The sequence below is a fragment of the Dermacentor albipictus genome, chromosome 8 (genome assembly GCF_038994185.2).
Source record: "Dermacentor albipictus isolate Rhodes 1998 colony chromosome 8, USDA_Dalb.pri_finalv2, whole genome shotgun sequence".
Taxonomy (NCBI): Eukaryota; Metazoa; Arthropoda; class Arachnida; order Ixodida; family Ixodidae; genus Dermacentor; species Dermacentor albipictus.
In genome coordinates this window covers 50,559,026-50,578,207 of record NC_091828.1, presented here as the reverse complement: position 1 = coordinate 50,578,207, position 19,182 = coordinate 50,559,026, and the positions used below count along the sequence as shown (strand labels likewise).

The 19,182-nt window shown below is 45.5% G+C and overlaps 1 protein-coding gene across 2 annotated transcripts in view; it reads left to right on the top strand.

Moving 5' to 3' along the window:
- LOC139048779 (uncharacterized) overlaps positions 1-19,182 on the top strand; it is a 193,125-nt gene that overhangs the window by 160,470 nt on the left and 13,473 nt on the right. The window contains exon 1 of one of the 2 annotated variants that reach the window (XM_070523388.1): positions 15,505-16,728. The exons of the other annotated variant lie outside the window; for it this stretch is intronic. Within the exon in view, the coding sequence (XP_070379489.1) occupies positions 16,375-16,728 (354 nt within the window). The 5' untranslated portion in view covers positions 15,505-16,374. Of the gene's footprint in view, positions 1-15,504; positions 16,729-19,182 lie in introns of those variants that run through there. 2 annotated transcript variants of the gene reach the window in all.

The following is a 19,182-nucleotide window of genomic DNA, read 5'->3' as shown; positions in this document are numbered from 1 at the left end:
TATGACGTTCGTAGGATGTTTTTACGAACGTCAATTCACGTGCATGGGACGATCCCATGGACATTCAAGAATTATCCGCAGGCTTCTTACATATGACCTAGGGACGAGCGAATGTCCCGCTTCGGATCTCTGCTAGACATCTGCAGAACTTTGGCGGTGCAATAGGTCACAGCTTTGCGTGCCATGTTCTCGCCGTTTAGACATGCGCACCCGTAACTTGAAAGCGATTTGCGCAAGTGGCAGAGTGAGGTGTTTGCTGTGCGCACCGTCAGCACTGTATTCTCGCCGCTTCGATGGCATTGATGTGAGAGGCAGCGCAAGGTCAAATTTGCTCGCTGCTGCGGGCGCTATCGCAAAACCGGTTTTCTAGTTGGGTATGCATACAAATGCTTATGCATTTAAAATTAACTTACCTGCACTGCCTAAATTCTGTGAATTCGGGCTGGGCTGAGCAGACTGCATGCCCAGGGAAAGCCAGGGACATAAGACCGAATACCTAGAAAGATCTAGGGCGTTTGTTGTGGTGCTTCGGCGAAAAAGTACCTAGAAACGTGTTTTTTGTGTGTATTACAACACAAGGGTCTCGAATCCAGGAACACTTATGGCTTCAAGTAGCATGCGCAGGTTTATTGACCAGTTGCCTTGACCCAAAAAGATCACGTACTTGTGACGCCTGCATCAGAAAGGATGTTGAACAAGGCTTGCGAGTGGTGGCACTGGCTAACGCTCCCAGGGTTCTAGTAGGAAACATAAATACCCAAGAAAGTAGATGGGAAAATGGCGCCATGGTAGCTCAATTGGTAGAGCATCGCAAGCGTAATGCAAAGATGGGGCATCGTTCCTCTCCTGCGGCAAGTTTTTTTTTTCGTGCACTTTCATTTCCATTATTTCATTTTCTTTAATTTATTTAGTAAGGACAAGTAATCTCCCCTGTGTTGTCCTTCCAGTCAATGTTTGCTGGCTTCTTATAGCAAGGCTGTTATTCACTCGTTTAGCGACTACGTCTGTTCTACCCTACCTCTGCTTCCTCTTCCCCTCCTCTCTACCATTCTATATAGCTAGCCTCTAGACTTGCACGTTAGTAGAAGGGTAAGCGCAGCAGTTTCTGCAATGCCTTTGCGGAGGGTAACGGTTAATTACAGCTGTCAAGCTGCTAATGTGGTGACGCCCAGGGAGTTCCAGAGGGTATGTGCATAATTGACGCGATGCAAAGTCCAAGCAAGTTTCTCGCGTCGCGTGCTCTGCCGCGCTCTGAACCAACCCCCAACGAAGTGCCTTAGACAGCAACAGCAGCACCAGTGGGAAAGTCGAAGTAAGAGGAAAAGAAAGCTTCGCTTTAAAACGGTTTATTTACATTATGTACACGGCTTCCAGGTACGGAAGCCCACTACATGAAGAAGCACATTGAATGTCCGAGTTCACATCAGGAGACATAAGCCTCTCTGAATGAATAGTCTCCGCTCCATTTTGACTCCTCTTGAAGAGACTGTGAACAGCATCACTTCCGACGACACTTGTCCATCCTCATCAGTGCAAATGAACAGCATGTGCGACAAGCTTTCCCTATCGTGCGCAGCAAGGGATAAACCTGATTCCGCGACCGAATTCACCACCTCGGATGTGGATGTTGACCATGCAGGCCAGTTGGACATTTCGAAATTTAAGACAGAGTAACCCACACAGCCAATACTGAACCCATTTCCATCTAAGAAGTACAGTAAATTGAGAGTAAGCTTCCACTCGGACTGGTAATGCCTATTTCCTTGGTTGGAGTGCAGAAAGAAGGCTGACGCAACTTTCTGTTACCCTTGCAGAATGTTTTCTACTGGTGCCAATGCGAAACTTGCATTTGTCAACAGTGGATACAGTAACTGGCAAAAAGCCCTAGAAAAAGATGCTGCTTTCGGAAGGCACGAAAACTCACTCGCGCATAAGTCTTGCCTGACACCGTGGCTTTCCTACAGGCAGATGAAGTCGGGAAGATGGAGCAAGTCATTTGCAACACATCTCAGCCACGCGTAATTCAGGCAAATGCAGGAAAATGGCCTCTATATAGCAAGAGTCGCAGATATATTGCAATTCACTGCCGTTCAGGGAATTGCTCAGACAACCCACAATGAGAGTGCCACAAATGAAAACAAGGGAAAGTTGGTTGAGCTCTTGAAATTGTTTGGCACATATGACGATATTGTCGGAAAGAACCTGAATGGTGGAGCAGTGAACGCGAAGTACGTTCATCATTTGATACAAGACCAGATCCTCAAAATTCTCAGTTACATCACACTACCAACCACAAAGGAAGAGATGAAAAGCTCCAAGTATACTGTGCACTTATTGTCGATGAAACTAATGAACTAAGCAAGACGGATAAATTATCAGTTGTAGTATAGGGCACTATGATAGTGGGACTGTCTTTGAGCACTTTCTTGCATTCCGCAACGCTGATCACTTGGATGCAAAGTCACTCCTGGGCTACGTAAGGGAAACGTTGAATCGCTGCGGCATAGATACTCCGCTGTGCATTGCTCAAACATATGATGGTGCGAGTGTCATGAGCGGTACCTCAAGGGGCGTCCAGGCACTGTTCAAGCAGGAATTTCCGCAGGCAGTGTACGTCCACTGTATGAGCCACTGCCTCAATCTAGTCATTGTGGATGTATGCAAGGTGATAAAGCAGGTGAGGGATTTTTTATCTCCTTTAGAATGCCTCTATGTTTTCCCTAGTGGATCTGCAATTCACTGTCTGTACATAGACATGCAGAAAAGTTCTTTGCCCGTGATAGAGCTGCAGCGTCTCAGCGATACATAATGGGCCTGCCAGATAATGGCTTGCACATAGGCAATGAAACGCTTTCCTGCTATCTTTGTATGTCTAGCCGAAGTCATCGGGACAAAGAGCAGGCAGCAACGGATGTTACCGATCTGCTTGAGCAAATGAAATTCTCGTTTCTCTTTTTTTAAGCCTATTTACCAAGATACTCAGCCAACTTCAAGTTCTTTAGGACCTATTGCAAAGTAGAGACTGAAATATTAGGCATGCCTCATGGCACGCACAGTGATTGACGTGTTCTACAAAATGAGAAATTTGCAGAACACATTCGACACTGTCTGGGCGCAAATCTGCAGTATTTCTGAAAACAAAGTGTACCGAAGAAAAAAGCAGAGAATGACACGCATGTAACAGTATGTATTGAGTGAAGGTCAGGCCATTGAAGAAAAGGCAACAGATTCAAAGGAAACAATCAGAGTCGGTGTTTTTCTTTCCATCTTGGATCACCTTACTGCGGAGCTGACTAGGCGGTTCATGGAGAATGATGACGTACTCTGCGAAGTTAGCCCTCTCCACCCACGGAGTGAGAATTTCACTGAGCACAATGCATGCCACATTGAAACCGTTGAAAATGGATGCAAGCTGATAATGAAACTTCTTCAGCGCATTAAAGCCGAAAGGAAGTGCAAGATAGAGACATTGCAGCAACTGGTGTGTCTTATGAAAACATAAACTAGCCTTCCACGAACTGCACAATCTAGGTATTATCGCTGTGACAACACCGGCATCGTCATCTTGTGAGCGCATGTTTTCGTGCCTTCGAAGATTGAAAACTTCGCAGCAAGAGGATGAATAACTGTCTGAGCGACCTAGCTTTCCTTGCGGTTGAGCGATCTCTCGCCAATAAGATTAATCTTCAGCGTGTTGTTGACATATTTGATGGTGCGCACAGTAATCAACGTATACATCTGCACTAGTATGCTGGTATAATCATACACAATTGTATATTTGCGGCATTTTCGTGAGAAAATTGTGCAGCGCGGGAGTAGGACCGATACCCACAACGGTATCTGCAGAACACCCGCTTCACCATCGAATAAATCCCAGCTGTGTTTTGTCTGTACTGCCACAGCGCAGGCATTGGCATCTGTGGTTGTGACGAAACCTTTCTCTGTCCCTGTCATCACCTTGAAAGAGACAACACATAGGGTTGTATGTCCGAGGTCACGTCGATGGCCTAGCTTGTGTGAACATTGTATAGTCTGAGAGCTGTTATTAGCGCTTGTGAAACCTGCTGCACTGGGCGACCAAATGTGATGCTGACTGAAATGCCTAATGCGTGCTCTATTTTAGCACTTCCGTCCTCTCTTTTATGTTTTTTTATTCCTTTGCCACTACACCTTTTCTTCATTGTTTTTCCCATTTCCAGAGTTTAGAATCACCGGCCAGTGCCACAAGAGTGTATTCACTTTTTTCTTTTATCTAGTGCATCTTTACCAAAGCTGGAACTGATATCCACTTTGCTTAGTGGCGTTTGTCCTCTCTCCTGCTGTGAAATGTACTCGTTCGAAGCTATATTGCGACCTAGTCAACCGATGTTATTTTGTTGCTGCTGGCTACCTGTTTTCTTTCTTTATTTAATACTGTTTTTTATGTCTATACTGTACCATGTGTTATATAAATTTTCAGTTTCTTAAGCACTGCTGTGCAAATATGCCAAATCTTAATATATATCTTACTGCAATGCTGGCATAGCTTATTCACACTGATGTGTTCAGAAGGCCTTCAGCCCAGTTAAAAACACAGAAAACAAAGCACAAGTTCCCTCTAGTAAAAAAATCTTGGCGCTGGCTCTGGGCTGCACCCGCTTTCACGACTACGTCTTTACACAGCCATGAATCCTGGTGGAATAGGACCGCCGCCCACTCGAGGCGATCTTAAGAATCCACTCTCAACGTACACTAAGTGTGCAGATAATGCGCCTGATACTCTAGAAATACTCACTTTGGATAACATACAAACCTGGAAACGATATCTTCATATAGCAGATGCCCTGTCTCGGTTTCCTTCGAAAGAAAATGTGCCGGAACAAGAGCAATTTCAAGTATACGTCATCTACGAGTCTCCAAAAAAAGACCACAGCAGATCAAGTGAAACAAACTGAGATGAGGATCTCTGTACCCTGAAGCTACATGCAAGCATAAAAAGGCCAGAAAACAAAAAGTCCGTCCCGGAACAAATACGAGCCTACTGGCCATGTCGTGAAGAGATCCATGCTGAAGACGATGTCCGCTTTCGATCCAACCGACTCACCTTTACCATGACATGACGAACCAAGTCCTAGTCCTCCTGCAAGCGGCACATGAGGCACAGAAAAGATGAAGCAAAGTGCCAGAGACGTATGTCTTCGCACGGTATGTCAGCTATACAGAAGGATTAGAAGGAAACGAAGCTTTCTAGTGGGCTGTCCTCTTCAGTGCTTCTGCTTCTGAATGCTGCTCTCGCTCGGAGCCTGTGCTCTGCGTAGAATCTCGCTGCTGCGCTGCTCCTAGGCCGGCCAAATAAACACCTTAACACAGCAAACATCAAAGAGAAAGTAGAAAGGTGTGCGCACTGCAGACAACACAAGTTCAGGGACCAACAGCTGCCCATGATGATCCATGACATCCCCAAACTACCTTGGCCGACAGTTGGCATCAACTTTTTCCAAGAAGCAATACTTAACAGCAGCTCAGAAATTTAGCCGGAATAAATCTCAGAAAACTTCTTGGACAAAAGACAGGCAAACCATTGAGCAAAATTGAGCCTGAGTAGAACTATCAGTGGTTGGGCCACATTCCTTAATGTTTGCGTTCATTGTTTACATTTGGGTTGCTGAACACCTGCCTTCTGCATTGTGGCGAGCAGTCTTCGATTCACTAGCCACGAAAATCCGAGATAAACAGGGTAACAGTATGAAATGCAAGGCAGGAAATAGTACACGTAGACGCTACATAGAGTACCATTAAAATGAGCCACAGCTCACCTACTTGTACATTATCTGCAACAGGAAGCCTCACTATGGAGAAATTTTTTTTCGTGATCTACGCACAAAACTGAGTGGCAACAGCAGCAACAAACTCAAGAACCAGTTTAAATCTTAGCACCGTAGGAGAAGAACGGCCATGCTGAGATCCCACATGTACCCTGTTCGCAACGGCAAATTCAACAAACAAGAGCAATAGTACTAATAAAAAAAGAAAGAATAAAAGCTGCATAGGACCAATCTACCAACCACAAATGAGCTGCAAGGCAAAGAAAAATCAGCTGCTCTAGAATTGCGCCCAAAAGTCCCAGCGTATGTGTGGTGTGACCTTAAGTTTGCATGGTTCAATGCTAGTTCAGTGTTCAAAACTAACGAAACCTGATGACTGCAGCACCAATGGGCAGGGTGGCAAAAGCTTGATCCCTATGTGGGTGGCTGCGGCCGAGCGTGAGGTTCCGGAAGTACCTAATTATTATCGAAATTCGAAACCAAATTTTCGCTTAATTAAGCTTGGTTATTAAACTCCGTGGATACATATACACAGTAGCCATAGGAAGGAGCTCGCTGATCCAAATGCCATTGTTGATTGATGCCAGCTATTCGTTAACAGCAGCACCATATTGGAATCACCTGTATTAGAAAATAAATCAGCCCAACAAGAGTTAGGAGCAGCTAGCTGTTACTAACTCTTGTCAGGCTGCTGTTGGCGTCTCAAAAGGAGAGCGTATGAGAAAAAAGGTGAACTTACGATCTACGCACGTCTTGCTTAAGTCCAAAATTTGGCTGAGATGTTCACATTAGTGCATGCTATCAGCAGATTGTGTTTCTCCAAGCCCGAGGGGGGGTTGAGGACCCCTTTAAAAAGTGCCACATATACCGATAGTCACGGTACTCCATTCCTATATCTATGGAAATTGTGCCATGAGTATACGTACTTGGACGATCTTTCACCTTGGAATTCTACTTGTGTTGTGTACTGATTCTGGCCGCTGAGTTCAGCGGATGACGTATCTGCATCAGTTAACCCCTGTGTTGAAGAGCGCCCTCTCCCGGCCTCAAGAATGTATATATTGTAGCAGTTATCAAGTTCCCACTGTTCTGTGTTTATTTCGTGACGGCAATAAAAGGTTATTGCCGATACGCCTTGTCGCGATGGTGCCTCGCGATACGACCCACGCAGCAACATAACACTGGCGACGAGGATGGGATTGAATGAGACCGCCGCAATAGGAAGCTAGCTCCTGTCCGTACTCGTTCACAATGACGGCCACCACAACGGAGGGGCTCGAGCCTTTCGACATCACCCACCCTGAAGAGTGGGAGGACTATGCAGAACGTTTCCAGTTCTTCCTCGAGGCGCAGGACGTTACGGACGCCAGCAAGAAGAGGTCGATATTCCTCAGCCGCTGCGGTCCCGCCACTTTTCAATTAGCCAGGGCGCTCGTAGCACCGGCCCAGCTGAAGGATACACCGTTCGAAACAATCCTCGCCGTTCTGCGTGACCACCTAGCGCCGAAACCACCGGTCATATTGCTAAGGTCTGCCGGTCCCGGAGGCAGCTTAGCCCACGTCGAAATGCCAAAGATCAAGCCCGGATGCAACAATTCAAGACCGCTCCTCGCACAAACATTTCATACTGCGACGACTTGGCAGTTACTGCTATCAACGAACTGTCTAAACCCGCCAAGAGGAAGATACATGTGAGTGTAAAAATCGAAGGCACACAGTGTCAGATGGAGGTGGATTCGGGATCAACTTTTTCCATTATCTCCGACGCCACAGCCAGACGCATTTTTCCAAAGGGGCGTGTCAGAAACCTACAGCCACTTGATGTTGTCATGAGGGACTATCAAGCAAACCGTATCGCTGTACGAGGAGTTGGTACCGTCCGAGTGCAGTTCAAAGATTTTGACGGCCCATTGCGCCTGGTCATTGTCAAGGGCGAGCGCCCAAGTCTTCTCGGGCTGGATTGGTTTCCGGCACTCGGTATCAATATCACGGGAGTGCAACGCATCGATCAGCAACCATCCTCACTTGATAGCATATTCCGGGATTTTGCCTCTGTGTTCGACGGGACGCTAGGCTGCTACAAGGGACCGCCCGTTCAGTTTGCACTTGACCCTGAGGTTGTGCCTATCCGCCTGAAAGCAAGAAGGGTTCCTTTCGCACTGCGACCGAAAATCGACGCCGAACTGGACAAGCTGATAACACAAGGAATCCTAGAGCCGGTTGACCACGCTCGTTGGGAAACCCCTATTGTTACGCCACTGAAGGCAAATGGGGACGTCCGCATCTGTGCAGACTACAAGTGCACCATCAACAAAGCCTTGCAGCAGCACTCGTATCCGGTACCAGCTGTCAACCACCTGCTGGCATCCCTCTCTGGTGGAACTGTCTTTGCGAAGCTAGACTTAGCACAGGCCTACCAACAGCTCCCAGTGACTGATGAATCTGCAGAGGCGCAGACCATTGTGACGCATCGGGGTGCTTTCCGCGTTCGACGATTACAGTTCGGTGTCAGCGTCGCACCTGGCATCTTTCAGAGTTTAATGGAGAACCTATTGCGCGGACTACCAGGCGTCATTCCATATTTTGATGATGTCCTCATTTCAGGTGCATCGCACCAAGAACTACTCAGTCGCCTTCGAGAGGTCCTTCAGCGGTTCCAAGATGCAGGGCTTAAGGTCAAGAAGGAGAAATGCCAGCTAGGAGTGACTCAAGTGGAATTTTTGGGTTTCCGAGTCGATGCTGAGGGAATCCACCCCACACTGGCCAAGACGCAAGCCATCCTTAATGCACCGCGGCCGTTGAACAGAGCCGAGCTGCAGGCCTTCCTGGGTCTTCTCAATTTCTATCATGCATTCCTTCCACACAAGGCAACTGTTGCTGAACCCCTGCACCGTTTGTTGGACAAGAAGGTCCCCTGGCTGTGGGGAAACCTACAACAAACCGCGTTCGACAATGTGAAGAAGCTACTGGCATCCAACCAGGTGCTGACACACTTCGACGAGAAGAAGCCGGTGATCCTTGCATGCGATGCGTCCCCGTACGGAATAGGAGCAGTGTTGAGTCACAGAATGCCGGATGACACGGAAGCACCAATCGCTTTTTATTCAAGAACCTTGTCCTCCACGGAGCGTAATTACGCCCAGATTGATAAGGAGGCACTCGCTGTGGTTGCCGGAGTAAAGAAGTTCCATGACTACGTATTCGGCCGCCCATTTCAGATCCATACAGACCACAAGCCGCTCCTGGGGCTCTTCACATCAGACCGGCAAACGCCACAGATGCTTTCACCACGAATGTTGCGTTGGTCCATTTTTCTTAATGGATACCAGCATACTCTGCACCACCGACCAGGAAAACAGTTAGGCCACGCAGATGGTCTCAGCAGACTGCCTCAAGCGGACCAGTGCCAGGATGACCCTTCGCCAGCAGAGGTCGTCATGCTTCTGGACGTACTTCCAGAATCTCCAGTCCATGCAGACGATGTGGCTAAGTACTCCGCCAAGGATGCTATCCTCTCCCGTGTCCTCAACTGGGTGTGGAAGGGGTGGCCAAGGTGCGCTCCGAGTTCCGAGTTCACACCTTTCATGTCCAGGCAACATGAACTGTCCGCCCACAAGGGATGCTTACTGTGGGGTGACCGTGTGGTGATTCCACAGAAGTTGCGTTTCCGGGTCCTTGAAGCTCTGCATGTCGGACACCCTGGCATCGTCAGAATGAAAGCGCTTGCCCGCAGTTATGTATGGTGGCCCGGCATGGATGCGGCCATTGAGGAATGGGTCCGGCGATGTTTTCCTTGCCAGGAAACACGGCCCGAGATGCCTCGGGCACCTGTGCACCCATGGGAGACGACCCGGACACCATGGTCACGCCTGCACATTGATTTCGCTGGTCCCTTCCGAGGACAGACCTTCTTGATTGTGGTGGACTCGTATTCCAAATGGCTGGAGGTCATACTAATGTCGTCAATGACATCGAGTGCTGTAATCACTGCCTTACAAAGATTGTTCGCAACTCATGGCCTGCCAGATACCCTTGTTTCAGACAACGGCCCGCAATTCACATCCACAGAATTTCGAGGGTTCCTGGATGCCAACCTCATCCGCCAAGTGACATCTGCACCGTTCCATCCATCCACGAACGGGCAGGCCGAAAGGATGGTACGGACCACCAAAGAGGCATTAGCTCAAATAATCCGAGGAAGCTGGGCAAAGCGCTTGGTAGACTTCACGCTACAGCAGCATGTAACTCCGCACACAGTCACGGGCCGCGCCCCGTGCGAGTTGTTGATGGGCCGCCGACTGTCTACCATGCTGGATCGGTTGCATCCGGACCGGGCCCCTGACAAGTCCTCCCGGTTGGCAGAAGTTCTGCCGACACCACGCATATTCCAGCCCGACGACCTTGTATTTGCACGTAACTACGGCCAGGGCCCACCATGGGTATCTGCTGTGATTTCCAGAGCAACTGGCCCGATCTCTTATGAAGTTGCTCTTCCGGATGGTCGTGTGTGTCGCCGGCACGTGGACCAGCTTCGTCGGCGGAGCAGCATTCCCATGAGGTTAGCCGAAACTATACCTGAAGGACAGCCTGAGGTTCAGCCTTCGTCAAGCCCTTCACCTGGCGGAATGAGCAGCAGCAAGACACCAGATCCCCGTGAAACCGAGGAGCACCCGACAGCCATGCTACCTCCCGAGGCGCAACCAACAGTCATGCTTCCTTCGGACGACATAGCAGCACCTCAGCCAGCACCAACAGAGCAAAGTGTAGAATTGCCGGGCCCACGCCGTTCGCAGCGTTCCCGGAAGACCCCACAACATCTTCGGGACTTTGTGCTGGCATTGGCTGACTGTTGAGTACCAACTAAGGGGGAAGGAGTGTTGTGTACTGATTCTGGCCGCTGAGTTCAGCGGATGACGTATCTGCATCAGTTAACCCCTGTGTTGAAGAGCGCCCTCTCCCGGCCTCAAGAATGTATATATTGTAGCAGTTATCAAGTTCCCACTGTTCTGTGTTTATTTCGTGACGGCAATAAAAGGTTATTGCCGATACGCCTTGTCGCGATGGTGCCTCGCGATACGACCCACGCAGCAACATAACAACTTGTATAACCACTCACAAGACGACGAAGCTACGGCCGTGAGTTCAACAAATTGCAACAATTGAAACGACCGTATACCTACAAGATGCTCCGTGACACACGCAGACATAGCAGTTAACTCGAGAAGAGGACAAAGAGCTTTCTGAAACCTGACACACCCTGAGATCCAAGCCACATCAAGCTATACAACGCACTATTCAGACCCCTTATTTGAACTGGACGTTATACACAATGCGACAAAAACCCTTAGCAACTTCCCTAACATCAACATAACCTACATCTACACTGACAGGTTGGGTGCAGTTAAGCAAAACGTTGTCTACTTGCAAGCAGAAAATCCATTATCCAGCGGGACATGTTTCCACTTATCCCCCGCGTCTGCCCCATTGCCCACAATCTTTCTCTGGTGGAGGAAGTCTCTGTCTGGACACTAACTCTTTCCGTACCATGCCCATTGGGCATCGTTAGCCTGTTAACTATGGTTTGAAACGCCGGTTTCGAGACTTTTCACACCACCCATGGAGACACTGCGCTATCGGACATGAAAGAGAACTATTTTGGTTCCTAAGCAGTTCGCTTTTTACCCCAGGTGGTAAAACATTTGAATGCACTCCAAAGTTTTCGAGATCGTCAAAGCAGCAAGCAAAAATGGACGCCCGCTATCAATGGTTTGAAACGCCGCTTTTGAAATGCCGACACTCTGCACCATGGGATGTAAATGAGAAGTAGATTTTTGTTTTCTAAGCAGTTCGCGTTTTCCCCTCGAGGCGCTAATTTTTTAACGCACTCCGAAGTATTGCTACTGCCAAAGTAGAAAGCAAAAATGGCCGCCTCGGGGAGCGGCGCTCGCGCTTTAAAAGATCGCAGATCTCGTGATTCCGCTGTGTCTGCAGCAGATTTTATTGGTAGATCGAGCAACAGCAAGTCTGAGAATGCTGCCTTTTGGTCAAACATTGAGAGCGACGATGACACAAGCCATTCCGGAATATCGGTGGCCGCAGCCTGGCCCGCCAAACTGTAGTGCTTGCACTTAATTTTTTCTAGTGGAAAACCTGTTGAATGAAAAATTGATTTTTTGGGATATAGTGCCTCTTAGACGCCAATACATTTTTCATGTCTCACATCTTATGTTACATTTTTTTCTTAGTAGATACAAGCATTTCTTTACAAACTTTGCTCAATTTTGTGACACAATCTTGATTTTGGCAATTTATGTCTGTTTTATGACATACATCTCGTTAATCAATATGTCGCCTTGAAAAAGACAAGTCCACTTGTCGAAACCTTCGCTCCTGTTTTCCCCTTGTTCTCCTTTTGCTCATCGTCCTGAATTTCCATCTCCTGCCTTCCCCTGTTTTCCATAGATCTCGTTAATAAATCTTTTATGCGTGAAAAGTGCATTCATTCTGCTTTTTGTTTATGTATTCCAGAAAATATTGAGTGGAGTAGTTAAGAAAAAATATGTGGTGTAACCTGCAAAAAACACCCAGTTTCCCCATGGTGCAGAAAGAGTTAAGCCAACTAGCCATCACTTCCGCCTGGGGTCAGCGCTACGTACACATTGTCCAGTGTCCGCAGTGTGCCGCTCGTGTATCTGCAGCTGATGCTCGCCATCTAGTTTAAACGTGCCCTGGGTCTCTCGGACAAAGACAACTCCCAAAACTGTACTAAAAGGTGCGAATTTAACAGACTATGAACAATGGATTATGCACAACACATTCTTTAAGTCTGTTGCAGTCGTAGTAAAACGACCTTGCATGCGTAATGTAGATTCACACTGACGTTACGCCGAGTAGCAGCCAAAGAGAATAAAAAATAAACACTTTGCTGTGGGCGAGGGGCAGTGCTACATTCCACGCGATGTGGGCATTTATGCTTAGCACTGCGATTGATACACCAAAGACCGTTCCAGAAGGTGAATGCCTTGTAAAATTTCTTCGCAAGAAATACTATAGGCTTTTGTGCATGTGACACCCCTCCGTTTGCGTGAACATACTGTTAATGGCGCACTGTGCGTAGGATGGCAGCCAGATGGATGGCCCACACAGCGCATTACAGAGAGTGGGGAAAAGTATTGTCCATACATCATCGTACGTACCTCATCAACACAAATGGCCCTCGAGAGTAACGACAACACATAGAAATGGACATAATGGAGGCCAAACCCAGACGCGGCAGCAACACTAAGGCAGATTCAAAGGCTCGCCCACCCCAATCCTCCCAAAACATGACAGCTTCTCTGTGCTCACAGCACCGAGTGTGCAGCAACGTCCGCCCTTATCGCCATTCCATTCTCCATAAGCCTAAATGAGCCCTTATGTTAAGGCTGTGTGTAAGCAGATCATTGCGAAAAGGAAGGGAGGGGTTCTGCAGCACTATGTAAAAGCTGGTGGAGCATCGCCAAAGCCAAAAGTTCTGAGAACCCCTATTTTGTGTGAGTGTGCACGATTCTATCAAAGAAAGGTCACTATGCAAGCGTAAATTCTAATGAAATCTGAAGCGATCTATGAAGGCTTCAATCTGCCGCTTAAAGTGAAAAGAGCCTTCATATGACAAAAATGGTGTACACATAGAATAGAATTTGGTATTGCCATTTTGCTTCAATGCACTCGTACAAAGAAGGATCACTCATGGCAGAATGACAACATTCCAACAATACAAATAAGTAGGTTCATACACGAGTACATTTACAATGCTTATGTTCTAAACATTTCAGAAATGTAGCTTAGCTACAACTAAACAAGGCATCCACAAATTGGTTCACCTAACCACAGAGAATTTCCCACAATTCAAGGCACAAACTCAGAAAAACAATGTGCAATTACCTTTGTTGTGCACATGTAAACCACTTTTATGCACAAGGATGTTCAATTTGGCAACGATTTACTGGCAACATGTCCTAATGAGCAGTGTAACATTAATAATTTCTCGCTAATGAGTATTTTACTGCACACAGGAATCTTTTGTATGCATAATGAATAAACAAATGCTTCATTGTTGAGCAGTCACATCATGGAATATCACATGGCTGTGGCCACTGAAACGTGTGCTCTGAAATGATTACCAAAAATATCTCCGCAACATTCAGCACCCCTGCATAGCCTTGCCTATATCATTATATAACTAAACTTGTTAAGTTGTATTACAATATATTTATTTCCACGCTGTGTACCAACATAATTGGCACGATCCCTGACTTTGGTATTGTGGTGTTGCCAGTGTCATGTGTCACGTCATATAAGTGTTTTCAAATTGTTTCATGGCATTCTTAAAACATAATGGAGCAGCTTTTCACATTATACTGTTACATGCTATGAATTACCTCAGCAGCTCAACATATCTGAGCATACAGTAAAACTTGTGTAACAGAATGTTATGTAGCATACTGCACACGCATGCATGTTCCTAATTCACATTTGGCTTAATACACTGACACCTACATCGCATGACGGTGTCAATAGACAATTGCTATCCGAGTTCCCAAGTTACAAATAAGCAAGCTTGAAAGAAGACCCAGCACTGAAATGGCCACATGTTGGTGCAGGTGCCTCTTTACGTGGATGTAACGTGCCACAGTCTGAAGGCATATGTGCCACCAAAATGGCTGAGTGGATGTGGAAGTAATCCTTAGGACTGCAACTTGCGCAACAAGAAAAAAGTAGAGAAGCCTCAAATATGTTTATCCATTACATGCAGGTACATTGTTGCCCTATATAGAAGAATTTCTTGCATACTGAATAGTATACAAATCAAATAGTGCCAGAATTGAAACAAATGTAGAATATGTTTGAAAGTGTTTTTGATGAATGCATAGCTATTGTCAAAATATGGGTAAAAATATGTACATATCTTCGTGTTCCTCTACTACGCACACTCTCATGTTTTATGCCTATACTATACCCATGGGGGTGATATATGTCATACTTTTGCTTCACTTTGAGGTTTATTAGTGCAGAGGTAATGTTATAAGTGTTCGAGGACTATTAGAAAATAGTTGTATTGACAAAGCGCCTACTTTAACGCATCAAGTATTTGCACGCCCTTAATCGAAACAGTGAACCCTCGTATTTATTATCTTAAAAGCATGTCCTGTTCACAATTTTGTCGGTGAGGACATTGCTGATGAGAGATTAGCACAACTGTAATTCAGAAAGCATCTTTTTCAAATTTCAAAAAACAGGATTGGCCCAATTTCTTGGCTTCTGCAGATAATGTATTACACAGTGCAGGTTTATATATAGGCCCAATTCAATGTGTAAACTTTATACAAATATTTCCACAAATATATGTCACACCAGTGCTTATAGATATGCTGGTACAATAGTTGAAATAAAATGTAAGAATAAATTAAGCATGGTGGACTTAACATTCGACTCAAACATTAGATTGCTCATCTATGTTACTTATACCAGGTTCCTTCTGTGTTAATAATGAAGTTCCATCTGCCGTCATTAAACTTCCCTTGCAGCCCCAGATACAATAAAATGCTAACATCCCTATATTGCATGCTGTCAATAAATTATTGAAATATCAAGAACAGACAATGAATGCTCAACAAACACTGGCATTTATTTGGTGCTCTGGCAAAACAGACAGTGGAAAGCTTACTGAACTATCAATTCCTCTAAAAAAGTACCCATTTGTAAAAAAAACAGAAAGGCACGAATAGAACAAGATCCAAAGAATCCACGATGAACTATGTAGACCAGAACCAAGAGCCAACAAATACATGAATTGGTCTAAGAGAACAAGTTCATATGTACCAATGAGAATACTGAAAAAAAGAACAGAGCCTAAAGAACACATCATTCAGACATCTGTAGTGTAATAATAATGATTACAGTGAACATACATAGCTTGCTGGGGCATGCAAACAGTAATTTTTGAGATACAAATGAACATCGATTAATTTTCGAATAATGAAAAGCCACAATATAACAAAGCAAATAGCTATTTTTTGCCGACTTCTGTTAATTAAAGTTTAACTGTATTTTGTTTTCTTTCTCAGCTACGACGACATTATGTGGGTCAGTTCTCATAAATCCTTTTGCTCTGTGTTCGATAACGTGTTGAGAAAAGATGAAGAAAAAATATGGTGACCCCGCAAAAGTGTTTCAAGGACCCTTTAAAAACAAGCTTAGGCTTCGGGGCTCCATTCTGATTGTGTGGGAAAGGAGAAATCATTCTTCTTGACAACTACAGCACCAGACCACGAGGTTTTGCTGCATATAAAGGAAATAAAATCTAGTGATAGTTGGTAGTGAATTTTTTATTTAGGCCATCAGTTTTTTATAACAATCTTGAAAATCACGAATTTTCAGAAAATGAAACTATCAAGTTTACATCTAACTCGGCAATGAAAAATATCACAATTCTGTAAAATGCTACAAGTAGGACATCTATAAAGTCGACAAAATTGATGTATTCTACAAGGCGTTAAAATATGCGACTAATAGGGAGTCTGGTAGCGGCATGACGAATAGCTGTCTAAACTTTGCTTGCTTCATCTTGCAGATCTCTGCTTGCTTCGACCGCTACTATCCGGAGGACTATGCTTTTTCCATTTGTCGATTGCGTGGCGTTCCAGTACATGCGAACATGGATTCCACCTTCAACGGCACGTGTGATTTCGTATCACACGAGAACCTGCTTATCGACGACAACGAACTTCATCGGTGCTGGTCAAACAGTGGATGGCGGACTACTGCTGCAAATCTCACGAGGTCGCAGGACGATATAAAGCCAGACTCGCGGCTTCTGCTCTTCAGTGGGTCCGGTAGCAGCATGGCGAACGGCTGTCTGAACGTTGCTTGCTTCATCTTGCAGGTAAGTAATAGACACCGTGTGCATTGCTTCAGAAGTGACGATCGTTGTTTGCTGCTGCTGCTGGACCCTGAGAGCCTTTTGTGTACCTTTTCTTGTTTGTTGCATTCCTTGAGAATGTTGCTAATTATGTCGGGTGATGTAAAGTCAAACCCTGGCCCAGACACAAAATCTGAACATGTGCTCACGGAACTGCTAGAAGGGCAAACAGAATTCAGCCAAGGTTTAGTAAGTCTGACCGCTAAAATTGATGCATTTGAAGATAGGATCTCGAAAATAGAAGCAAGGCGTCGGCCACCACTGGCATCGACCAGCGTGTGTATACTGTAGAAGAAACAGTCGACGACCTTAGGAAAGCCATCGAACTGCTGGGTAGAAAAAATGATTTAGAAAACCAATCACGTCGGAACAACTTAATAATCTATGGTGTGCCTGTGGCATCGCCTGAATTCCAAGAGCAACTACTTGCCACTGTGCTGAAGCTTCTTTCCACAAAACTGAAAATAGAATGCAACTGCGTTGAGTGGTGTCACAGGCTCGGTGCACAAAGGTGAGACCTATCATACTTAAACTGCTCGATTTCAGAGTGAAGAGTTCGATACTAAGGAATGCTTTTGAATCCATAGAGTCAGATACTCATATCAGTGAGAATTTTTCTTTCCCTGTGTGGCAAACTCACAAAGCTTTGTGGGTAATTCGGTCGAGCTTAGGAAGAACGTGAACAAGGTTCAACTGAGCTTTGACATTCTGATAGTAGACAGCATCTGCTACTCCTGGGATGACACTAGCAAGTCGCTTATCAAAACTTCCAGCAACATACCCACCACTATCAGCACAGAGTTACTTCGGGAAACATACAACCTAACCCTTTTGAATATAAATGCACGCAGCCTATTGAACAAGCCAGTTCACTTCAATTGGCTAATTGAATGACACCAACCATCTCTGATCTGTGTCACTGAGACCTGGCTAAACGACTTGGTCACGGAAGGTGAGTTTGTGTCTCCTAATTACTCTGTCTTGCGATGTGACAGGTTAAGAGGTAGGGGCGGCGGAGTAGCTTTATTTATTCACAAAGGCATTGATATTGTAGTGATACCAAGTCTTCCTAACAAAGAGTCGGTATGGTGCAAATTATAAATAGGTGATCTTGTGGTGGCTACTTGCACTTTATACCGGCCTCCCGATTCCCCCCAAAAATATATTTCCAGATTGTTGCAATTATATATTAAAACACAAGCTTCACGACTGTAAATTGATCCTTGCTGGTGATTTCAATACCCCTTGTATTAACTGGAGTACATTGGCTTCGTATGGTCGTGACAGGCCAATTTGTGACTCGCTTATTGACTTTAGTTTTGTTCTTAGATCTGACACAGATTGTTAGTAGCGTTACCCGTGAGAGCTCAATCCTTGATCTGATTTTCCTTAACCAAAGGTTACTACAAAATGGATAGGACTGCCAAATCATAGAAGGCCTGTCCGATCACAAGGGAGTTCTGCTGAAGGTTGATGTCACTTGTGAGCGCCAGACTTGATTTTCAGATTGTCAATAATTTTTCCCATGCTGACAATTCCATTCGTAATATTCTAGCATCCTCTTCTGACGCTTTTCTACAATGTAGCAGCATTTGCAGTGTGGACAAGTTGTTTGATATGCTCTGCAACATTGTTAAGAAATGCATCTCACAGTTCGTTCCCAAGAAGTGGGTGAAACGCAACCCGAAGCACCCTTGGTGTAATGGGGACATTATTAATCTTATCAGGGGCATCAAGAGGCTCCGGAAACAAAAATGTGAGTCAGAGCAACCAATGCTCAATACTGCACCTGCTTCAGTCCGAATTAAAAACCAAAATTCACAAAGCCAGACCCTTTTATTTCGACACCATGTTATCAACATTCTTGAAAGAAAACTCATCGATGTTTGGAAAACGGTGCTTCCGGCTGCTCCTGAAACTTCACCATTGATCATTGACGATCATCCCTCCTCTGATTATTTCCAAAACTTTCAACGCTTACTTTCAGTCTGTGTTTTGTCAGCACGATGGCGTCGGTCCCCCTTTTTGCATTAACAACACCTTACCCGAGCGTCCTGCTCTCGTTATAACTTACGCTCGTGTTCACAAATTATTACTAACAATTGATACTACAAAACGTTTTGGAGCTGACGGAGTGCCAAACAAATTTTTACAGTGATACTCTGAAGGGAATGCCCGGTACTTGACAGTTGTATTTAACAAACCTCTTGAGACGTTGACAGTTCCCCAGGTTTGAAAACAAGCTAACATCATTCCCATCTTCAAATCTGGCAGCAAACAGCTAATCACTAGCTACAAGCTTATATCGTTGCTGCCCACGTGTTGCAAACTTCTCGAGCACATCATTCAGTATTTATCGGCAAATAACTTTCTGTCCCCACAGCAGCATGGTTTTCGACCAGGATTTTCTACAGCACA